At 41.7% G+C, this 23,774-nt stretch overlaps 1 protein-coding gene across 1 annotated transcript in view; it reads right to left on the bottom strand.

Annotated features, from left to right (window-relative positions):
- Nucleotides 1-20,187: 20,187 nt before the first annotated feature.
- LMNB2 (lamin B2) overlaps nt 20,188-23,774 on the bottom strand; it is a 148,982-nt gene continuing 145,395 nt past the window's right edge. Inside the window, exon 12 of the mRNA XM_073545097.1 lies at nt 20,188-23,116. Within this exon, the coding sequence (XP_073401198.1) occupies nt 23,075-23,116 (42 nt within the window). The 3' untranslated portion in view covers nt 20,188-23,074. The remainder of the gene's footprint in view (nt 23,117-23,774) is intronic.

The following is a 23,774-nucleotide window of genomic DNA, read 5'->3' as shown; positions in this document are numbered from 1 at the left end:
GAGGGGGCAGCGACATCCTTGCCACGTGCCCTGCATCAAGATGGCTCAGGCACATGGAACCGATCATCTCCACAGCAGTCACAGAGCCGCATTTTAGCTATGACGCACCCAGTACATCTATGGTAGGTAAGTACTTGCCGACAGACGTACTGGGTATGTCTGTGGGGAAGACGTTACATTATATATTTAATGGCCTTACGGGCACACTAGACAAAACACTATGCACAAGGGTTATACATATACAATGGTCAGATATGCAAATACAGGAGGTAGTATAAAAAGTATAAGTCGATGAATCGTGTCAGTTACTGGTTTGATGTCTGACCATGTTAGCTGGACCGCTTGGGGGGGGTGTTGGTTGCCAGCTGTTTCCAGTTTCTTCCAATACGTTACCCCCCCTTTAGAAGTGAGCATCAAGCATGACAAAAATAAAGCGAGCACATGGCCTTACCAAGCATTTAACCCCTTGGTCGGTCACACCCTTTTCCACCCAAGAGATGGTCCTAATCCCCCTCCTCCACCTGGAGTATTGTGGCTAAAACGCCAAAACCCATAAAAGAGCATAACTTCCCAACAGAAGGTCAATAGTGCGGCGGTTTTAGTGCCATTGGATCCAGCCAGGCACGTTACGCTTGGAGACCAAATACTGCTTTGCTACCTGGCTTCTATTAGCCGTTCTGCATATCTTCCCACCCTGGGGTGCTACAATGGATCGAGCCCTGAAAGGCATTCAGCCTATTTCAGAGATCTCAAAAATGTAACATACAGCTAGGACGTATGATAATTTCATAATCTCCTTATGAAGTTCCCATCTGACTGAATCAGTTACACAGCGTGGGCTTCACAGGGGGTCATCTCATCATAAGCCTGGAGGATACTGGCTAAGCTGAGGAGGCTAGACCACCTGCTGAGGAAGGATTGTAGTATATGACATGACAGTTGATGGGCATGACTTAAATTCATATTCTTCACAGCCCTCTTTGGTACTAGAACATAAAGCCTAAAATATTTTTCAAAAATAAAACAATGATACAACGGTCTATGAAAAATGATTTTATTGATCTTACAAAAATGTGTTCCAGTCTTACAATGAGTAATAACTTGTAAAATGGTGGGGGGAATGAAATGATGCAAAAAAACATGCCATGCATATAAAATTATTACAGTATACAATTTAGATAGGTTACATCTTCATTTATTTTTAGCATGGTTTCAAATAAGAAGAAAATAATGTATCTTCAAAAAAAACAGGATGAACAAAAGAAATCATCAAGCATAAAGTAATAAAACATACATTGTGATTTCGGCACATAGCTTATAGGTTGGGGGGAAAAAATAATCACTCCTACATATGTAAAATGTTATGTTATATATACACACACAACTGAATTTATAAAGCTTCTATATAACTCATTGTAAGCAGGGAATGTTATTAACTACTCCCTGCAGTTCCTACTAGCCAATCGGAATGTCAGAAAGCACTTTAGCCTTCAAAATACCTGCAGTGTTCTGCCACCTTACGGTCCGCTATGATCCTCTTCGGTCATGTGATGGTGATTCAGACTCCTATGGATCACATTGTGCTGTGACACCCAGAATTAACTTTCACAATGTCAGAACGTATATCCATAGGCATACATTGCAAAAGTGACTTCTGGCTCACACACAGAGCGCAGTGCGATCCGGAGAGTGAATTGCCGTCACATGACGCAGGAGAGGATCGTAACGGTGCTGGATATGGTGCTAGTGAGTAAGTTATTTCACCTACACTACCATTTACAGTTTTAGTGGGAAATAATCTTAATGGGAATGCTTCTTCAATATGCTTGACTGCAAGCACATTGGACTAGAAAGCCACTCTATTATTTATTGGCAGATCGATAACTTGCTAGATACGGAATATATGCAAGAGAGAAGGCAGCCATTTCTATTCAAGCTGTCATGAGATTTCAAACACATTACTTGTGAATATAGGAAAATTCGGGACTGTGATTCAAGATTTTCCCCTGCCTTAGTAAACATTAAGAAATCGCGTCCATGCTAAAGTTTTATGAAAACCACAAGGCAATCTGCATGTGTTTTTTTTTCGTTTTCCTATATAGCTTCCTGAAGATAAGCTGGATAAGCCAATATTGTGATAAAATGTGCACTACTCTTAAAAAAAACAAAACCTACATGCCTGAGGTTACGGAGGTCTAGCGAATGTGACTGCACACACTACTGTTGCATAGCGTAGGAGTCTAGGTGAATGTACTGGTTGAGCTCGCCATCTACAGACTAAATTTAAAATCTGCTGTGTAGAAAGGTTATATATGTCCATTATGGGGGAAAGTGATTAACTTTACTTTAACTCTTTACTGACATATGAATTAATAGTACGTCACATGCCAGATGCCAGCGCATGGAGCGGGCACAAGGGCTGAGCTGGCAACAAAACTTGGAGGACATCATCTGTGGCTGGGCTTCACAGCAAAATGTCATTTTAACTATATACTGCAATACAGCAGAATATAAGACAAGCAAACTGATTCACGTCCCATAAGGAGACAAAAAGTTTACAAATATGAAAAAATATATAAAAATTGGCAAAAAAAAATAAGCATATTTTGGAATCGCCATGTAAGAGTCTGATCAAAATATAAAAATTTACACATACCGTAAATGTAAAAAAAAATGAAATGCCATTATGGCAGCTTTTTGGTTGATGCAGCTCCATTGAAAAAAATGCAAAAAAGTTATCAAAATGTATTACGTGCCATTAGATAAAAAAAATGACAGACCACTAGAATATTAACAGACACGTGCATTATATGTATAAACTATGGCAACAAGAGTTTAAACATCCCCATGTGTCTGGTTCATATACGCAAAGTCACAATTAGTTACTTTGGAATATTAAAATTCCGCTACATATAGTCATACGTTTCAGTTCCTCCACTAATGGAGAAAATTAGCTATCCATCAGCAGGACTAACCCCCAACCTTCCCTTTCAGTCCCTCCATTCCTTGTTCTTCCCCATTCTTTTCTGCTCCCAATTACCCTAAATTTGTATCCCTTATAGAAAACAAAGGTTGTTCATGCACTACTTCCCATCTTTGCTGTTGTACTGCTTATTTCAAAATTCATAAATAATTTACAAGAAAAATTCGAATATCTAAATAAAATCCTTTGGTGGTGCAAACAAGAGGATAGAGATTCCAGATTCCTAATGAGCCATCTGATAAGGACTCGGCTTGGATGGCAAATTCAATTTATGCCTCCATCACTAATAGGCATCTGTCACAGAAATGTATTTATTTTCACATGTAAAACCCATGGCCCTAAAAGACCATGAATGAGCAGAACAGACCTACAATTAAAAAAAAATATACTGTATATAGCCACAGCAAAGAGTCACAGAACTGGCTTCATTCACAGTGAGAAAATTCAGTGTAAATCCATTTTTAGGGCCCTGATCAAGCTTATTCTAGTTTAGTACAAGCCATTTTTGCATCCATAAAGCAGTCTTCTCTCAAAGAGATAGAAAAAGAAATAACTGGTACAACAAAACAGTGAGCATTGTAAGTAGAAGTGTGAACAAAGTGTTATGGTGTTCTAATGTAAAGTGCTGCGGAATATGTTGGCGCTATAGAAAGAAAATTATTATTAAAGAGGTTTCACATTTATAGACGCACACCTATCAAAGTTTTTATCCTCTTAATATATTGAAACAATCATATTACATAGCACTGCGTACTTACAATTGCTCATTTTGCTTTATATCATGACTGCAATATATATTAAGAGGATGCAAATTTTGATTGTGTGTTTCTATATTACTTCTACTACTATGTAACAGGAGCATTAAAAATTAGAAAACAGATCAATTAGTGCATGTACGCAAGGACACAGTAACTGGGTACCAAATATCACAATGTTTGCATCTTAAATACTTAACTAAATCCAGTGTGTGAGAAAGTGGCTCACAGATCCAAGTCTATTAGCTTTTTTTTTTTCTTTTTAAGGATATTGCCTACCAAAAGTAAATGGCGGAAAGTTAATGGCTCAACATAGAAATCAGAGTATTGCAAGATGTGCAAGGTTCACACATAACTAAGAGCAAGGACCAGTGTCCGTAGCATTTACATCATTATACAAATTTCTGAAATGCCATATTGTCATTTACTGCCTTGCCTCAAACATTATTGTTAGTAGAGCAGTAGTACTGACATATAAGGGTCCGATTACTATGTGCTATGTAAAGGTTCACATTTTTATTGAAGGCAATAAATGAGGGTATATATTGTCCAATATTACTTGTTTATATTGTATGAGAAGGAATCAAGCATAGAGCATGTGCCTTTATTAGTACAGGTTGAGAAACCAAAGCCAATACCCCAAGGGGACAACACCTGAGCCTGGAAATTATAAGCCTCTGAATTAACACGTTAGGCTATAGGTTAAACTTGGACGCAAGTCTACCTTCAATCTTAAAAAAAACCTATACAAGGTGAGAAACTAAAAGCATAATAGTACATCATGAGAAAGCATAATCATATATCATGAGAAAGTAAAGCATAATAGTATAGCAAGAGAAACTAAAACATAATAATCATGAGAAAATAAAGCATAAGGCTATGTGCACACGCTGCGGTTTTTGCTGCGGTTCCGCAGCGGTATTTGTCCTGCGGAACCGCAGCATTTCTGCAGACAGTGTACATTTCAATGTAATCCAATGGGTTTGCAAACCCGCTGTACACAAGCTGCGGAAAAAACGTGCGGAAAAGCACCTTTTTTTTTTCCGCAGCATGTCAATTATTTCAGCGGTTCTGCACCCATTGACTTGCATTGAGTCACTGTATTCCGCAGCAAAACCGCAGATGAAAAAAGATCTGCGGTTTTGGGTGTAAAAACAGCTGTAGAAGGAAGTGAGGGGGCAGAAGAGGAAGTGTGTGGGAGGAGGGAAGACGTCGCCATGGCCTACCGTCGCATGGACATTGATGTGGGGCGTCTGATAGATCTGGTATGTATGTGTGTGTGTGCGTCAGTCTGTGCGCGTCAGTCTGTGCGTCCATGCGACGGTAGGCCCCCTATTGTGCTCAATCACCGCATGGGACTGTTGCTCCCATCCGCCTATAGGATGGGAGAGTAGTCCCTGGGGCGACCGAGCACAAAGTGTTAAAACATGTAACACAACACAAACATGACATACAACATAGAATACATGTATACATGACAGACATAACATACAACATAGAATACATACTCACCACATACAGCATATTTTGTTCCCCGAAGCCCTTGATCACCTAGGGACAAAATAAAATAAAAAAGCATCCAAAATACTCCCTGTCCGCAGAAATCCCCAAAAAGTGTCCCGCGGCGATCTCAGCAGTCCTCGGGCGATACACAAGCAAGAGCGGTGCTCCTGCAGTGTATCGCCGAGTTTCCCGGTGTTCGGCCACTCCGGGACCTCGCTTTATGGCTCTTCTGCTGCGTGTGAACTTTCCCACGCAGCAGTGCCGTAAAGGTTACCGGAGTCCCTGAACTCAGGTAAACTCTGGCACATGCGCAGTAACACACTGCAGGAGCAGAGCTCCTGTCAGTGTGTTTCTGTTGCCATGGAGAATGGTCACATCACTTGATGTGACTGTTCTCCATGTCAGATCGGCGTGGGACACTCGTTTAATGGACTGCGACGGAATGGTAGGTATAGAATTGGTTTGTTATTTTTTTTTCTCTAGGTGATCGAGGGCATCGATTGGACTGAGCGTACAATAAAAAAAATTAGTCAAAAACAATGTGTTTAAAATGTTTTTTTTGTGTCTGTTTATTTTTAAAAATTGTTTCTATGGGCTCAATAATGGATCGGCGTCTTTTTGACGCCTCTTCATTATTAACCGGGGTTAATGTCACCTGTCAATCAAAGGTGGCATTAACCCCTTTATTACCCCACATCCCGCCGCCGCGGAGCGGGAAAAGAGGGGCTAAGTGCTGGAATTGGCGCATCTTATTCATGCGCCATTTCTGGGGCGGCTGCGTTCTGCTATTTGTAGCCGGGGGGGGGGGGGGGGTAATATCCATGACCCCTTCCTAGGCTATAAATATCAGCCCGCAGCTGTCTGCGTAGCCTTTCTGGCCCAAAAATATGGGGGACCCCCACGTCAAATTTTTTTTTGGGGGTCCCCCTTTTTTTAAGCGCCAGAAAGGCTAGGCATACAGCTGCGGGCTGATATTCATAGCCTGGGAAGGGGGACATGGATATTAACCCCTTCCCAGGTTGTCCAAATCATGCTGCAGCGGGCTGCGTAGCCTTATGGCAATAAAATATGGGTGGATACCCACGTCATCAATTAGTTTTTTGAGGCCCTTTGTTTTTACAGCCAGATAAGATACGCAGACAGCTGTGGCCTGATAAGTACAACCTTGGAAGGGTTTAATATCCATGTCCCCTTTCCCGTACCTTATCTGGCTCTAAAAAAAAAAAAAAAAGGGGCGCAAAAAACAAAATAATGACGTGGGTGTCCCCCCATATTTTAGGGCTAGAAAGCCTATGCAGACAGCTGCAGCATGATTTGGACTACCTGGGAAATGGGGTTAATATCCATGTCCCCTTTCCCAGGCTAGGGATAGTAGGCCGCAGCATTCTGCATAGCCTTTCTGGCCCAAAAATATGGTGGGAACCCTCGTCAAACTAATTCTGTTTTGGCCTACACTTTAACTTTAGAAAGCTCAATGTGTGTGTATGTTTGTATGTATGTTCGGGTTTGCCATCTGCACCGTCACAGCTACTGCCACAAAATTTAGCACAGTCACACGTCTGGACCGTGAGAGCGTCATAGGATATGCTATAATCTCAAATGTAAACCCCTCTAGTTTCAATTCACCAATTCAATTTCACTACTTCCCTCCCGAACCATGATGTGTGGCCATTAGGGTTACTTTTGTGTTCCAAATGGCTGTATGGTTTATGGCTGTATTATGATTAGGGGTTTAAGATAAGATTTTGAAATAGGTTTAGGAAAGAAATTGCGGGTTTCATATAGTAAGTAATAACATAATTCTATACATTGTAGGTCCATGACTATCCCACAATATGGGACCAGGCCGAGGAGAGTTTCAAAGATCGTTATTTTAAAGAGATCTGCTGGAACAAGATCTTAGTGGAACTGTACCCACAATGGCATTCCTTCCCAAGTGTCAAGCAGGGGGAAATCGGTAATGATAATGATATTGTACACATTTGATTCCATTTGTTAAGAAAGGGATAGTGAATTTATGTTTTCTTTTTCTCTTTTTGCAGAGAAAGATGTGAAGCAGAGGTGGCGGTCCGTTCGAGATAGATTTAATAAATACATCGCAACCGTGCATAAAAGTGGATCTTCACCACCAAGGAGGCACAGTTTCCCTTTCTATGAGGAGCTGCAGTTCCTTGTCACTAGCCGGACATTGAGGAGGTAACTTCGTTTTTTAGGCGTATAAACTGTTGGTCATAATCAGCTTTGAAAAATGTTTATTTGGGTTTCTTTCAACAGGACTGACGGCAACATTTGTCCGGCAGACGAAGAGTCCGAAGATGGGGCAGGTTCCTCTGGAGCTGCTTCTGCTGGGGGCTAATTCTTCATCAGCTGCTGGCCCATCTGCAGCTGCTGGCCCATCTGTCTCTGCAGAAGCAGTTGCTACTGGAAGGACTGCCTATCCGGTGAGAGGTGAGCGAACCAATAAAAAACAAAAAAAACAAATAGCAGATAAAACTGTCAAAGCAGCAACCGAAACACTGGAGTTGCTGAAAAAAAGTACTTCAGAGGATGTGTTTGATTTTTTTTCATTAACAATAGCAAATAAGGCTCGCTTGCTGACGCCGGATAGGCAGTCCATTTTTATGAGCCTGGCCCAGATGAGTGACAGCTTTGGAGAACCCTGCCCCAATCGCACCGTACAATACCATCCTCATGGGTCTTTTCGGACTCTTCCGGCCCACCCAAGCACCCCAGCAGCCATCAAACTTTTGGCCCACCCAAGCACCCCAGCAGCCCTCAAACTTTGGGCCGACCCAAGCACCCCTCAAACTTTGGGCCGACCCAAGCACCCCAGCAGCCCTCAAACTTTGGTCCCACCCAAAGTAATGGACCATCGACACCAGCCCCATTACATTCCGATCTGTCACCATATGCGTACAGATACAGCCCAGACTATCAGTACTTGTAATGTTTTTTAGACACCCTGTTGGTTCTAGTAAATGTTAACGTTTCTACCTCGTTACTTCCAAAAATAGACATTTTGAATACTCGCTGAGCACTTTGGCAGGAGGGCTGATATAGTTGAAAGTGCCAATGAGAGAAAATACTAGGTTCTGACAATGTACAAGAGGTCTCACATCTCTCATAAATGCCCGGTATGGATGAAAATAAAATTCTATGGAATGATTGTACTCAAAAAAATGTATTATATTCAAATATATAAAATAATTGTCCCCTAATTTATGTATCCATTATTAATACATTACTATGCTTTTCAGGCTTTCTATTTTGTTAATACATTTTTTGGATATGTTCTACTTTCTTGTCAGGGCTTTGACTTTGCTGTGTCCGCCTGTTGTGCCTCATTCGTGATCGCCTAAAGTGTTTCCCTCCTTTCAGAGCCTCAGCCTGACCATCTAGCCAGTGCCCCATATGTTCTCTGTGCTTCGTTGAACCCACGCTGTGTCCGCACTGTGCACCCTCTTGTCACGCACAGGCCCTCGCCTGTACCCTGGCATGCCGCCTAACATGCGCAGGCCCTTGCAAAAGCCAGAACACTGGCGTATCCCTTATCACGCTCCTTTACTTGGACCATGGTGTAACCCCTACCACACACACCCTGCCTGGAAACTTGCCTTGTACCTTGGCGTGTATATTAACACGCACCCCGTGTTAAAATATGTTGTGCCTCCTTGCCTCAACCCTGGGATGCCTTACGGATGCCCGGAGCCTGCTGTTCGCTTCCAGAGCTCCAGAGCCTGATGACTGCGGCCTGATGTCCGGAGCTGTTGGCCTCAATCTGATGTCCAGATACTGAAGACAGTTGCCAGATGTCTGTAAACAAATCCAGTATAGCCCTTGTTGAAACACTGGTGTGCCACCTGGTACGTACCATGCCTTGTACCTAGTCGTGCCCCTGCCCTGTGTAAAGTTTAAAATTGGAACCAACCCAGTCCATTAAAAACGTAACACACCTGAAATTCAAATGTAAAAATTTTTATTAAAACATACAACAAAGTGAGATTCAATTTTGAAACCAAAGTCAACAAAATGAAGGGTACTTCTTTGGTGTTGCTCCATCTTCTTTCATCCTTCACTGCTGTTCAGGCCGCTCAACACCGGCACAGGAGTATTGCCAGTGCACGGCACCTTCAGGACTCATAAAATAGTCAGCAAAAGTTTCTCTCACACGCACACCCAAGTTGAATGGCCTTCCCGCGTTGAGCACTGGATTAAATTGTGGCTGCTGGTACTCCACATCTACGTCAGTACTGTACTCACGAGTGTAGTTGTGGAGTACACAGCAGGCCTTAATCAGTGTCAGTGGTGTCAGGATCCAACTGGATGGCAGTGTGAAAGATCCTCCACTGACTAGTCATGATCCCGAAGGTGCATTCCACATATCTTCGTGCACGACTCAGCCGATAATTAAAAATCCTCCGCCGGTCATCCAGTCCCCTTCGTGGGTATGGGCGCAGCAGGGTTGTCGTTAAAGGAAACGCCTCATCCGATACCATCACAAAGGGCACTGGATGTGTGGAACCCGGCAAAGGTCTTGGGGCTGGGAGCGTTCCGCCATCTCGAAGAATTTGCTGACCAATCTGTGATGTTCACAACACCCAAGAATCCCCAGTACTGCCATAGGCACCAACGTCAATGGCAACAAATTTGTAATGTGCATCAGCCACCACCATCAGGACCACCCAAAAAAACTTCTTATAATTAAAGAACCGTGATCCTGATCGTGGTGGCTTCTGCACTCTTACAGGTTTACCATCAACTGCACCTATGCAGTTTGGGAAATTGGCCACAGACTGAAAGCCTGCTGCAACCTGCAGCCAAGTCTCCTCGGTTGGGGAAGGCATCACCATGGGCTGCAACTTCTGCCAGATGACGGCACATGTGCACCTCACAATTTGAGAGATGGTGAATTTACCAACTCTAAATTGGAGGTGTAGGGATGTTTAGCTCTCTCCTGTGGCTAAAAATCTGCAAAGAAACAAAAAATAAATCTTAGAAATTTCACACAAAAATGTAATGGAACCTGGCAGCATTTATGGGCGCTATAAGATGTGGCCAACGCCTGGTGTTATCTTATAGCTGGCAAAAATGCAGACAGGTTATGTTATTTTGCAAAAACACCAGGATATGTCCAGTACAGCAAAACACTGTACCAAAGATATACAAGTCAGTGTGTCTGGGTGTGTACGGCACGTATGTGGCAGCCATGTGCTGCACCATTCAAACACGAATGGCTTGCTGGGAAAAAGCACTCAAGAAAGTAAAGTTACACGGTGGCAGGTGGTGAAAAGAAAGCACATTCTTCCCCGATGGCGGTTAAATCCTGCAGACCAGGGGAGAATGAAGCCACCATCTTCAGCACCTGCTGCCAGGTAACTGCGCTTCCTGTAGTGCATCTTCACTAGTGTCAGCAGTTCATGTGAAAACTGTCATGACACATACCAGACACACTGACGTGTGAAAGAGGCCTAATGAATGACATACAAAACGAAAAAAATATACTTACTGCAAGGTGATGAGCAGCCTTTCTTCAGCAGTGATGGCCTTCCTCATAACCGTATGTAATAACGTAAGCTGGGGTCCTCAGATTTCAAGGAGTCGGTCAAATGCCGGGATACTTAGCCTGCAGAAGGCAATGAATTTGTCCGGAAATCTGGAAATTGAACAGAAAAAAAAAAAAAAGGATTAGTGTTTTACAGACACATTATAATGTGGATTATTACCTCCTCAAATCATTGTAGAGCACATAAAAATGTCCCTTTTCTGTCCGCTCCCTTACTATTGGGTGAACCCACATTTTTCTTGCTTTTTCTTCTCTGCTGCTGCACCCAAAAAAAATATAGCGTTTAGTACACAAAACAGTGATAAACCAAAGGCTGTGTTCACATTTCATTAAAGGTGTGCATTTAACGCATCCATTACATAGCGGCATTACTTGCTACGTTACAGATGCGTTTACGCACCCATATGCTGCCATAGACAAGCGCATTGCTAACACTTGACATAATTTGGCTAGGTTAACATTGCATTATGGCAGTCCTTTCAACGCATGCGTTAAACTGACTGCGCTAACGCAACTTCTTTATGATTGCATTATGCGGCACATTGAACGCTGCAACCCACATCCAAGGATCCGTGACAGAATGACATCACTAACGCATGGCAATTATAACATGCGTTAGCAATGCGCTTGTCTACAGCAGTCAATGTGTGCGTTAACGTATATGTCACAATGTAACTGATGCGTTAAACGCACAACGCTATGTGAACCCAGCATTTGCAATGTTCTGTCATTCTGGGCCGAAACCCTCACCTGCAGCATCTGAGGGTCCGTATGTCAGTGCTGTTGCACATGCTGCATCTGCACTAGTGGAATCACATAACGCACATATCTACTTTTGCTTACTTGCTGTGTGTGGCGATTGAAGATATTCAGCAAGGACTCAATACGAATTCTATCAGACCTGCGGAGACGTATAAGGGCACTGTGCGCTCTGCTGGCTCGTCTGCTGTTCAGTGCGCTGGGAGCTCTGCTCATGATTTTCCCATCCACTCACTGTGTTCGTCAAGATGGAGATTGGAAGAAGAAGGGGCTGGACAAGGAAGTGACTTTTTTTCTCCAGTCTAGTTTGTAGAAACTTTATAGGTCTTCATTCCCTCAAAAATCGCTGACAAAACCGCTGGAAAAACTGCAGTAAAAACCGCAGCAAAACCGCAGAAAGGAGAGACCTGCGTTTTCTGTCAAGAGCTGCGGTTTTTGGTCAGAAAAAACCGCTGGTGAATCTGCAGTGTGTGCACATAGCCTAATAGCATAGCAAGAGAAACTAAAGCATAATAATATATCATGAGAAAGTAAAGCATATTAGAATAGCAAGAGAAACTAAAGCATAATAGTATAGCATGAGAAAATAAAGCATAATAGTATATCATAAGTAAAGCATAATAGTATAGCATGAGCAACTAAAGCATAATAGTACATCATAAGTAGAGCATAATAGTATAGTATGAGAAACTAAAGCATAATAGTATATCATAAGTAAAGCATAATAGTATAGAATAAGCAACTAAAGCATAATAGTATATCATAAGTAAAGCATAACAGTATAGCAAGAGAAAATAAAGCATAATAGCATAGCATGAACAACTAAAGCATAATAGTATATTATATTAGCTAAATACGCTTGCAAAATGCTAGTTTTTCCGCGGGAAAATCGCAGGAATTTAAAATGCGATTTTCCCGCGGACTGGAATTCCGGAATTCTCGCGGTAATTTCCGCGAGAGTTCCGGTACGTGTGCACTTAGCCTCATAGTATAGCATGAGAAACTAAATTATTGTAGTTTAATATGTGCTGAAAAATTAAAGCATAATAGTATAGCACAGGGTAAGAAACTAAAACATAGTACATAAGAAAACACAGTAGAATAGTCTATGGTGAGAAACTAAACTATAATAGTATAGGATGAAAAACAAAGTATAATAGTATAGCACAGGATAACTAAAGCATAGTAGTATAAACTGTGTTCCAAATTATTATGCAAAAAGAGTTTAGGAGTGATAAGGTTAGAATTTTTTTGTTTCTCATTTAAACTCATTGATGGTGATGTGTGTCAGGGCTCTTTATATCACTGAAAGCAATTGCAGATACCTGTGCAAATTAGTTTGGCAGGTGTGTCCAAATAAAGGCAAGACTACTTAAGAAGGCTGTTCCACATTATTAAGCAGCTTACATTTTTTGCCAAAATGGGAAAGAAGCTGAGAAGCAACAAATTGTGGAGTATTTAGGTCAAGGCATGATTACAATCAACATTGCCAAGACACTTCATCGTGATCATCGCACAATCAGGAAGTATGTAGCCGATTCCCAGCACACACGTGTGTGCGCTGATAAGGAAGAATTGAGGACTCTTTCCAACAGGCAATTGCGTCAGGTTAAAAGAGCAGCTGCAAAAATGCCTCGTCATAGCAGCGACAAGTTTTTGAAGCTGCTGGTGCCTCCAACGTCCCCCGAACAACAAGATGCAGGGTCCTTCAGAGGTTTGCAGCTGTGCGTAAGCCATCCTGTCGACCACCTCTATCCACTGCACACAAGCAGAAACGGCTCCAGTGGGCCAAACGATACATGAAGACTGACTTCCAAACTGTTTTGTTCACCGATGAGTGCCGTGCAACGCTCGATGGTCCAGATGGAGTGGAGGATGGCTGGTTGATGGACACCCAATGGAAACATGGCTAAGGCGCCAACAAGGAAGAGGCGGAGTAATGTTTTGGGCTGGAATCATGGGGAGAGAGATTGCCGGCCCCTTTAGAATCCCTGAAGGGGTAAAGATGAACTCCATAATCTATGTGGAGTTTCTAAAACAGCACTTTCTGCCATGGTTCAAGAGGATGAACCGCGCTTTCCGCAACAAGATCATTTTCATGTATGATAATGCACCGTCTCATGCTGCAAATAACACATCTGCATCTCTGGCTGCTATGGGCATAAAAGACAAACTTATGGTGTGGTCACCATCTTCCCCTGAACTCAACCGCATTGAAAACCTCTGGAGCATCATCAAAAGGAGTCTCTATGATGGTGGGAGGCAGTTCACATCTAAGCAACAGCTCTGGGAGGGTATTCTGTCCACATGCAAAAAACAATTGCAGCACAAACCATCCAAAAACTGACAAATTCAATGGACGAGAGAGTTCAGAAGCTACTTTCGAACAAGGGGTCCTATGTGCAAATGTACGTTTTGACTTGAAAACTGTTTGATTTCATTTTGTAATAAGCTGATAATGATTATAATTTCACAATTGACCATTTTTTTGTTCAAAATAAAAAGGTTGAAAACTCTGCTGTGCATAATAATTTGGAACATGCATTTTGAGAGTTTCTTATTTTTAAAAATATACTATTTTCATCGGCAGTTTGTTCAAAAACATTGCAATTATACTAGAATATTAGATGACTGGAAATTAACAATGACTGCAATTCATATAGGTAATTTAGAGAAAATATGAGGAAATATTTTTTGCATAATAATTTGGAACAGTGTAATAGAGGGCGAGAAACTAAAGCATAATAACCATTTATTAATGCCCGTAAAACAACATTGTGACAACTATATGAAGTAATGATGAGGATAGATCTTATAAGCATAAGGCTAAACTTAGAAAGTAAAAGGAGCATTGTATGTAGTTGAATGAATGTCTAGTTTCCCACACAAATGATTGCATTTGAAGAAACCAGACAGCTTGCCAGAGAATCTGTTACTTCTGGTGAAGAAAATCTAAAAGGTAAAATTGTTAATTATTAATTTCTAAAAACACAGAAAGCACAATGATTACATTTTACATGTAGAGAAAAAATAATGTAAAACACAACTGCCAGATTCATGCATTAGTGTATTAATAGCACTATATATTAGCCATTGGGACAACTTTTAGAATAATTATACTGCAAGTGTATCCACTGTGCAGTCCGCTAAGAAAAGGAGGTGCTCATATTCCTTGTATTGTACAATTTTCTAATGGCATAGGCCAACAACCATATCTCTGGTAAGTTCACAATGTCATATGTGAATGAGCCTTATGAGAGTAAGACTTTGGCTATGGTCACACGTTCAGTAGTTGGTCAGTATTTTACATCAGTATTTGTAAGCCAAAACCAGAAGTGGGTGATAAATAAAGAAGTGGTGACATGTCTCTATTATACTTTTCCTCTGACTGTTCCACTTCTGGTTTTGGCTTATAAATACTGATGTAAAATACGGAATGTGTGACCGTAGCGCCTTAAAAAGGTAACCTCTCAATAGGATTGTGCTGCGTAACCTACAGACACTGTCTTGTCAGCGCCGTTATACTGATTAAAATACCTGTGTTGATTAAATCCATCTTGTGGTTCTTGTTTAATCTTTGACAAATTATTTTTGTTCCAACAAAATGGCGCCGGCAGCGGGACATGCACAGTAGCATCTATCTGTAAGCGACACTCTTAAGCTAAGTTCACACTTGCGTATGGCTGCATATGTCCTCCCTTAAGCTCCACCTACTTCCACATGCATCCTGCGTATCTCTCTTTAACACTGGGTATGCAGGGACATGCGTTGTATGTGGATGCATCCGCATGCGGCGTTTTGACGTGCCCACCGAACACACAGAAATGCAACATGTTGCGTTCCCGTGCGGTCAGCAAGCAATAGATGCTTCTTCGCAGAAGCCGCCATTTTGCTGGTTAATTTTTTTTTATAAACACAATGTAAACTGCGCGAGGGCAGTATTTAAAATGTGAGGCAGGTACTGAAGGTTCAGTGACCTTTCATTTAAGCCCACAAGGATTAAGCTGAGGCCAGAGCACCACAAAGCCCCGTCCACTGTCGTGCCCCGAAGCACGAAAATCTCATTAACTGAAAATATATTACACAACAACCACAAGATGGATTTCTTCAACCCAGCACACAAGATGGATTTCTTCAACCCAGCATTAATCAGTTTAACAGTGCCAACCTGACAATGCCTGTAGTTTAGTTCCTGATGACAGGTTCACTTTAATAATGATTTTAGAAGAAAAAAAAAAAAAAAAAAAAGAGAAGACATCTCCATTAATAGCCAAACTTAAAATTGTCTTACAACCCTAAAGGCTGTGTTCACATGAAGTGGTCACACAGCAACTGAAAACCGCAACAGTCTGTGCTGCTGAAGTCTTTTCATGGTTTCCATGCACAAATCACTATACCTGTCAAGGAAAGAGCTGCTACCCCTGCAAAACAGTGGGGGTCATTTTTATTGGGGTCTTGCAAGCATTTCCCTTCAAGATTAAAGGGAATCTGTCAGCAGGTATTTGCCATGTAATCTAAACACAGCATGAGGTAGGGGTTAAAACAATGAAATCAACGATATATAACGTTAGGCTACTTGGTTTTGTTTACTTAGACTGAAGGTTTAATCACCTGTGGATTATAGTTCCTGTGACTAGTTGGCACAAGGACAATCATGTGACTCCACCCTCTTCTGTGATAAGCAGCTCACTGTCTATAGACTATGTACACAGAGAGCCTGGTGTGAGGGGTTAGCTTTCTCAGCTCTACTCATTGTTAAATCTAAAATCTCAGTTAACTGTGTGGGGCAGTTCTGGCAAAGTAATACATCTTTGGATTCAAGGTCCCTCTGCCTAAATTATGCTGCTCTCAGATGAGGTAGCAAAAGCCTGCTGACAGATTCCCTTTAAGTGACTGTGTGAATATTGTGGAAATATCGCAGCTGCACAAGGACTCTTGCAGTTTAAAGTCACAGCACGACCATTGTGTGAGAAAGCAGGCTAAAGGATTGCAGACATATTGCAACCATTTTTTTACTGTAATATAAGCGCAAGCACATCAGTGTCCTATAGCACAGTTTGTTCTTAACCACTCCAGGACCACCTACTGTCCATGCACAGATTTCTCTGCCATTTTGAAGAACTGATGCAGAATAACACATATATATTTATGCAGCCAATTGTGTTCCCCACAGCAGCTCCACCACCTGATCTTACAAACATCTGGTCCTGGTGATGACATCGAGACAAAGGTGTTTTCCTTGTCTAAAGCTTTTTAAGTGGACAGAAAACTGAAGTGGCAGCCATGCTCTTGTAGCATTAGATTGTCACATGTTAGATCAGAGGTCCTACCTAATCTTTCTGACCTTGAAAGCCACATCCAGATATGAAAGAGTAACGAGCAACATCCAGGTCCTGCCCCACTCCCAGTTGTGACACCCAGAGCCCCCTATTATTGATATAACAGCCAAAGCTTTTCCACTGAAGTCACACCAAGGCAGTATTTCAACCTTCAGGTTTTCCCATGTTACCCCCACTCAGATCTGCTCTTCTGTGCAGGGCTGCACACAAGTCACCATCTAGAGATCTTCTCTTAATAGCGGTTTGCTACACCTGGTGCTAATGCACCAAGCTGAAGACAGCCGCAGACATTTCATGTGCCCGCAAGCTACATGTGGCTCTTGAGCTACATGTTGGGGACCCCTGCATTAGATAATATATACATATTTGCCATCAATATGTACAGCACCCCCGGTTCTGTAGGGTTAGCTACTAAAATATGGAAATGTACACTCACAACGGTAACCCCCCCAATCACACAAGCTTCAATACATTGATGGGAGATTTTATCTAAAATCTTGGGCAAAGAGGGAACACTACATTACCGGAGATATCCAAAACTGCTCAGGTGTTCCCCAGAAATTACTTATCCATGAAGACATGGTGCACCAGTGCCAAATTGGAAACTGAACTCCTTTAACTAAACCACATAAGATTTATTAGTGAATCACAATTTCAGTGAAATCTATGTGAATACTGAGAAAAAGCCCCTCTCAACACTCCAATCTGACAGGAGACACCAGAGGAAAAGTTTTTCTTTTTTTAAAGCTGTAGAACAATGCTTTCCTGTGAGCCTCCTTATCTGGCTGTCATAGTGATGATGTGATTGAAACCGATTTAGGTCTGAATGGTATCAACAGGACTAGAGGTTGTTTGCAAGTGTGTACATAGGAAGGGACTTGTCCACCCAAACATAGAGCAGCGGAGAGAAGTGGGCCAGGGGCAGCACCATATTAGTCACATCTCCTCTTATACTTCTTAGCCGGCTCATCAAACCAGGAATTCTCGTAAACTCCGCAGCATTTCAGTGTCAAACATACATGGCTGCAATAGCAGTCAGGCTTCAATTCATCAACCCTTCATCAAAGCTGCAGCTGGAAAAACAGATGGTTTTCTGGATTTTTTATACAGTTGTGTGAACTTGGACTAAAGGTTAATCTGACAATATTTCCCACCACCTTTCAAACTGTTTATATAGTCATGTTCCTGGCTGAAAGATAATGTCACCCACAACTTTGCCCTTGCAATCTGCTGCCCCCTAACTGAAAACAAAATGCAGGTTTTGTTGATATGCATATGAGGCTTGCTTGCTCTTTGAATATTCAAAACACTTCCCAAGCCTCTGCTTCCCTGGTTCTACTCCCCACCTTCTGCTACTTGACTGACAGCCCACTAGCTGGGTCTGTACACAGACTAGAGCCAAGGAAGGCACAGGCTTGGCATTTGCATTGACACTCCCAAAGCACTTAATGGGGTGGTACTAAAAACAAAGCACATTTTAATCAATAAACCTTGGAATAACTAGCACTTGGAAGTATTTGAAAAGAAAAATTACTGTGCTGAGAAGACCCTGCTATGTAGGGTGTTATTTGCAGTGTCTGGCTTATTTAGAGGTGCTGCAGTTCATGGTCACACATACAAAAGTCCTGCCCGTCTGTTTTATCCCACCGCTGCCACCAACCAGGGAAAAAATAGCTGCAACCACCAATCATTTATACAGGCCAATCGGAGTGTTTCTGCTCTGTCACCAGCCCTCTGGGCTCACCATAAATCAAGTCTGTGACATATGAGCTCATCAGGCAGCAGGAGCTAATAAGTCACCGATTTGATTCACGATTAGCTCACAGGGCATGTTCCTGTGATAAAACAGGCAGAGAAGTGTGTTTGCTCACACAAACTGCGATGTCACCAGTACATTCTTTTATTGCTTCCTCCCCTGGCCAGGATGTGTGTATGCGTAATCGTGAGCAGCTTTAAGCTATGTGCACACGCTGCGGATTTGTATCTGCGGAACCGCAGGTAAATGACCTGTGGATTGGCCTGCGGTTTATCACCTCAACAATGGAGGAGATGGTAAACCGCAGCAGAATCCGCAGAAAAGTGACATGTCATTTCTTTCTGCGGATTCAAAACCGCAGCTTTTCCGCAGTTAAAAATCCGCAGCATGTGCACAGCAGATTGTAAATACACAGACTTACATGCTACTGTACACTACGGAACTGCTGCAGATCCGCAGCAAAAACCACATAGTGTGCACATAGTCTTACATGGTTGGACTCAGCCATTACACAGTATATAGCAAGGGCACATTTATAAAATTCTCAGCACAGGATTTTTTTTTTTTTTTGTTTAACACTGAATTGGGGAACTTCTTAATATTCCACAATCTATTGATTAAATTGTATTTTGGGGAGCACTCTCTTTTAAACCTCATTTACATATTAAATAAAGAAGCATTTTTTTCAGCCAGGGAGCAACGAATTTGTAAGTAACGATGTGGAGGACATCTTTCAGAGAACAAAATGACCATAAACCGTTTGGGGAGAGTGGGTGAAAAACCACTCCTGACTCTTAAAAACAGGAAATACCTTGTTAATTATCACAAGGATCTGTGAGAGTTGTAAGGGGTACTTCACACATAGTGAGATCATTAGCGAGATCGCTGAAATGTCACAGGTTTTGTGACGCAACAGTGACTTCTCCAGCGATCTCGCTACATGTGACACATAGCGGCGACCGGCCTCCCGCTGCGATATCGCTGATTGTGCTCAAATGTCCTGGGCCATTTTTTGATTGTTTGTGTCCCGCATGCATCTCTGTGTTTGACGCTGTGTGACAAGGTCCCAACGACCGCCGAGGTCGTTACATGGATCTCCGGATCGTTGCTGCGTTGAGTAGATGCCTGTTTGACAGCTTATTAGCGACCATGTAGCGACGTACCAGCGATCCTTACCAGGTCGTTTCGTTGTCGGGATCGCTGGTGCGTCGCTATGTGTAAAGGCACCCTAACACAGGGATCCCACACAATGGCTGCAAGCAGCTGTTTGAATAGGGAAGTACTCCGCTTTTCAATATCTCATGGAGTTTTCATAATGTGACCGTGTGCATGCTTGGCAGCTGCACCACTGAAAATCATCATCTGTGCACAGTCAGTGATATTGGGGCTGCCACCCATTCTAGCAACTTGTGAGAGACAGGAATAGGACTCGCAACAATATTTTTGTAGGCGCTTGTTTATACCTGGAATACCACTTCAAAAAATAAAATTTCTATGAAAGGTGCAATAATGCAAATCACAAAATATAATAAGTTGAAGAATGCTTGGATAGAACATTTATTGCAGACTTTCATGTTATTGACAGTAAGAATGGATCAATTCTGCCTCATCGTAACAAAAAAATAGTATTGTTTATAAAGGTAGGATATTTTCTTCCCTGATCACTGAACTGAAGGTTACCAGATGCACATCATTACATGAAAAACCTTCTCCAAACCATTACAGAGAGTGTAGGACATAATTATTTACAACGGTCGCCTCAACTTTTTTTGCATAGACAATTAAACTGTAATCCAGGCAGCACTAGTAATTTAAGTGTGTGATGCCTCGAAATCTAATCAGATTTTTTTTTTTTTTTTTTTTAAATCAGGGGAGCAGTTCACTATAATAATGTGTTACTTAAGACTGAAGCAAAGATCAATTACTTTCAAAACAGGACGAATAAAGTTAGTAACGTAGTCCTAAAGTGGAGGTCTTTTTCAAATGTACGTCTACACTGAGTCTCTGGATGCAACGCAGTAAATGATAACATCTAAAAAAAATAAACAAAAAAAAGTGCCTTCCACAGGATTTCAACTCTGGAACCAAGTTAAATGGAACCTGTCTGTCAAATAAAGTGCCCTGCACTATGGGAAATATGAATCAAGAGACCAGCTCTGGTATCACAAACAAGTTCGATTTGCTCTGAAACGCATTTCGAGATGACTCGTCCAAAATGTATGTCCCAGCAGGCTTCTTCCTATCTGCTCAGCTCACAAGTTTGTGGGTCTATAAGAAGACACTTGTTAGCTGAGGGGTTGGGAACCTTCCTCTTGGACTGGTCACCTGGTTCCCGGCCACACTTCTATATATGCATTTCTCTTTAAAGACTACATTGTTTCATAGTAAAACCTTGGTGTTGAATGTGCAGGAGTTGGCACCTGCCTGTGATTTGAGCAGCTCACATGTTCCTTTTTAGAGAGCATCGTTACAAAGTTTATTCATCTGGTGTTCTGAAGCCAAGTGTGCTTGTTCATGTAAAATACACTGGAAGCAATACTCCCCCTTATACAAAGCACAAGTCTTGGACTGCCAGCTGGTAAACAGTTAATGGCAATATAAAAGGTCTCAATATGACTCTTTGTGACAATGGTTAGTGAACAAAAAGAAAAAACCTGTGCAGAAACATCATGGTAAACAAGATCAGGAACTTTTCTTAAATAAATGCAGGTTGGTAAATCTTTAGGTAAATTTTAGGTTCTTTATGTAGTTCAAGATTGAGAAAAACACAATTGACCACTTTCATTGCCCCAATACTCTTTCTACAGAATTCAAAGATCTCTTACAATGAGAGAGAAAAAAAAAAAAAAAAAAAAATCTACATTGCACCCTTTAGTTTTCCAACATTTTTTGTTGGGTGCTTGCAAACAGGTGCAGCTGAACTCATACACATGGGCACAATTTGAAGGGGTTTAGCCAGGACTTTTGTATTTTATTATTTTTACGGGGATAAGAACTTACAGGCAGGTAGCTGCTAACTGTTCTGCCCAGTGCTACTCTGCCAGCTCAGAGTGTTCACGGACCGCTCCAGCCAGCAATTCTGCTGCTTTATCTGCTCTGATGAAGAAACGTCAAGCTAATAGTTAGCCGTTTCCCTGAAGTTAAACAGTGGGAAACTAGCGGTCAATCTGTATGACATTGAAAGTAACGCTCTGTCAAAAGGAGCAGAGCAGAAGAGAGAGAAACTGCCTCTGTAAACGTGACGTCAATGCAAGCCATAGGAGTGGTCCGGGACTGCTCTGAGCCAGCAAAGATTGGCTTTGGGCATAACAAGCAAGTAGTTGATGGCTACCTGCCTGTAAGTTCTTAGCCCCATAAGAAATAAAACACAAAAGTCCTGGATGATCCTTTTTACAGCAACACATTATTTGACAATGCATCTTTATATAACTATCAAGCAGACAGCCAATAGAAAAATTTCAGCCTCCAATTATTCAGATTTAGAAGAATATGCAGGCGATGTAAAATAACCCATTTGACATTTTGTCCTATATCCTCAGACAGCACAGTCACTAGATGTGACGTCCATCGCTCGAGGCGGGCGCTCTCATCTTGATGACAGTTTTTCATAATTCTCTGCTTAGCAACCCACATGTTCAAGAAAGGTCAGGGGATATGAACTGAAAGATCACATTTAATTTTCGATTTCCTGCACATTAACATTTTCTAAATTTGCATTATTGGAGCACTGGGGTTCTTCTACTGTCTACACCACAGGGTGATACCTTACACTTGCATGCAGGGCAGAGTGCCGTGCATCTTGTCTACAGGTTATGACACATAACTTGGCTGTAAGTTTACAGGCTGAGAATTTCAGAATCAAAAAGTTTGCAATTCTACATGTGCCAGAAGGCAAAGAAGAATACATCACACTTAAGATGCTTACATTTGGTCATTCCTACTTGTCAAGATAATCTACAACAGAGGTAGACATGGCCAAAATTAGTTGCCACTGATTGCTTTACAATGTGAACATTTCTCTTATTTGTAGAACACCTCCAAGTAGATATATGGAGTCCTATAAAACGTATCAAATGCTAAAAGTAAATTGTCATTCAACTGTAAAATTAATCATAAAACATAATTTTGTGCATACAAGCGACACCTTTTCCTTCACAAGAGTTCTCCCATATGAAAGCTAAAACTTAAACTTGCACCCTCGGTGAGAGGAATAGTGTTAATAAAACCACAGAGAGAACAATAATCAAAGTGTGTGTATATATATATATATATATATATATATATATATATATATATATACACACATATACACACCTTTGCAAACATGTCTGGCAGTAGTTTGCTCCTTATATGTGCAACTAAACAACGCGTAAAAGGTATAAAAATAACTCTGGCAGAAAACACTGGAGAGACTGGTTACATCAGGTAACAGCCAGTGGATGTTGTACGAGGATCACCCTGTATAAAGACAGGAATTTAACAAGAGTTACGGCAAGGACCACTTACCAGAAACAAATATGCATACAACTAATGTTAATGCCGATCCCAAAAGATGTTCCCTTCCGTTTTCTTTTTTCAGAGTATATAAAAAAAAAATTCAGCCTGCTGGCTGCTACTCACAGATACTGAGGAAGAGATCTGTGTCTGCATCAGAATGCTCTGACTGGCTTATAGTCAAAAGCGCTGCTAACAATGACGTGCCAGTCAGAGCATTCATATGATGCAGGTACACAGCGAAATACTATGCATCAGTCTGTGTGCATTATGGCCGAGAGCCCGCAGTAATCTTCTTCAGTTACGGTGAGTAAAAGCCAGGAGTCACAGATTACAGGGTGCTTTTGGCCATAGCACAAGCATACAGCTGCATAGAACATCACCCTGTGATCATCATCTCTGGTTAGAACGGTCATTGGCCGGCTCAGACTCACATCTGACCGTCGGCTATGGGAACTTGCTCATTGGCCGGCTCAGCCTCACATCTGACCGTCGGCTATGTGAACTCTGCTGTCTGCCTGAGACCATGTGAAGGGTGTGTGTGCGCGCTCTCCATCTGAATGCTACAAATATCATCTGTACTCAGTCAAAGAAGGAAAAGCCAGCTGGTGGACCAACTACA

The sequence above is a fragment of the Dendrobates tinctorius genome, unplaced genomic scaffold (genome assembly GCF_039654945.1).
Source record: "Dendrobates tinctorius isolate UK_male_01 unplaced genomic scaffold, ASM3965494v1 ptg000011l, whole genome shotgun sequence".
NCBI classification, from domain to species: domain Eukaryota; kingdom Metazoa; phylum Chordata; class Amphibia; order Anura; family Dendrobatidae; genus Dendrobates; species Dendrobates tinctorius.
This window is presented reverse-complemented; position numbering and strand designations above follow the sequence as displayed.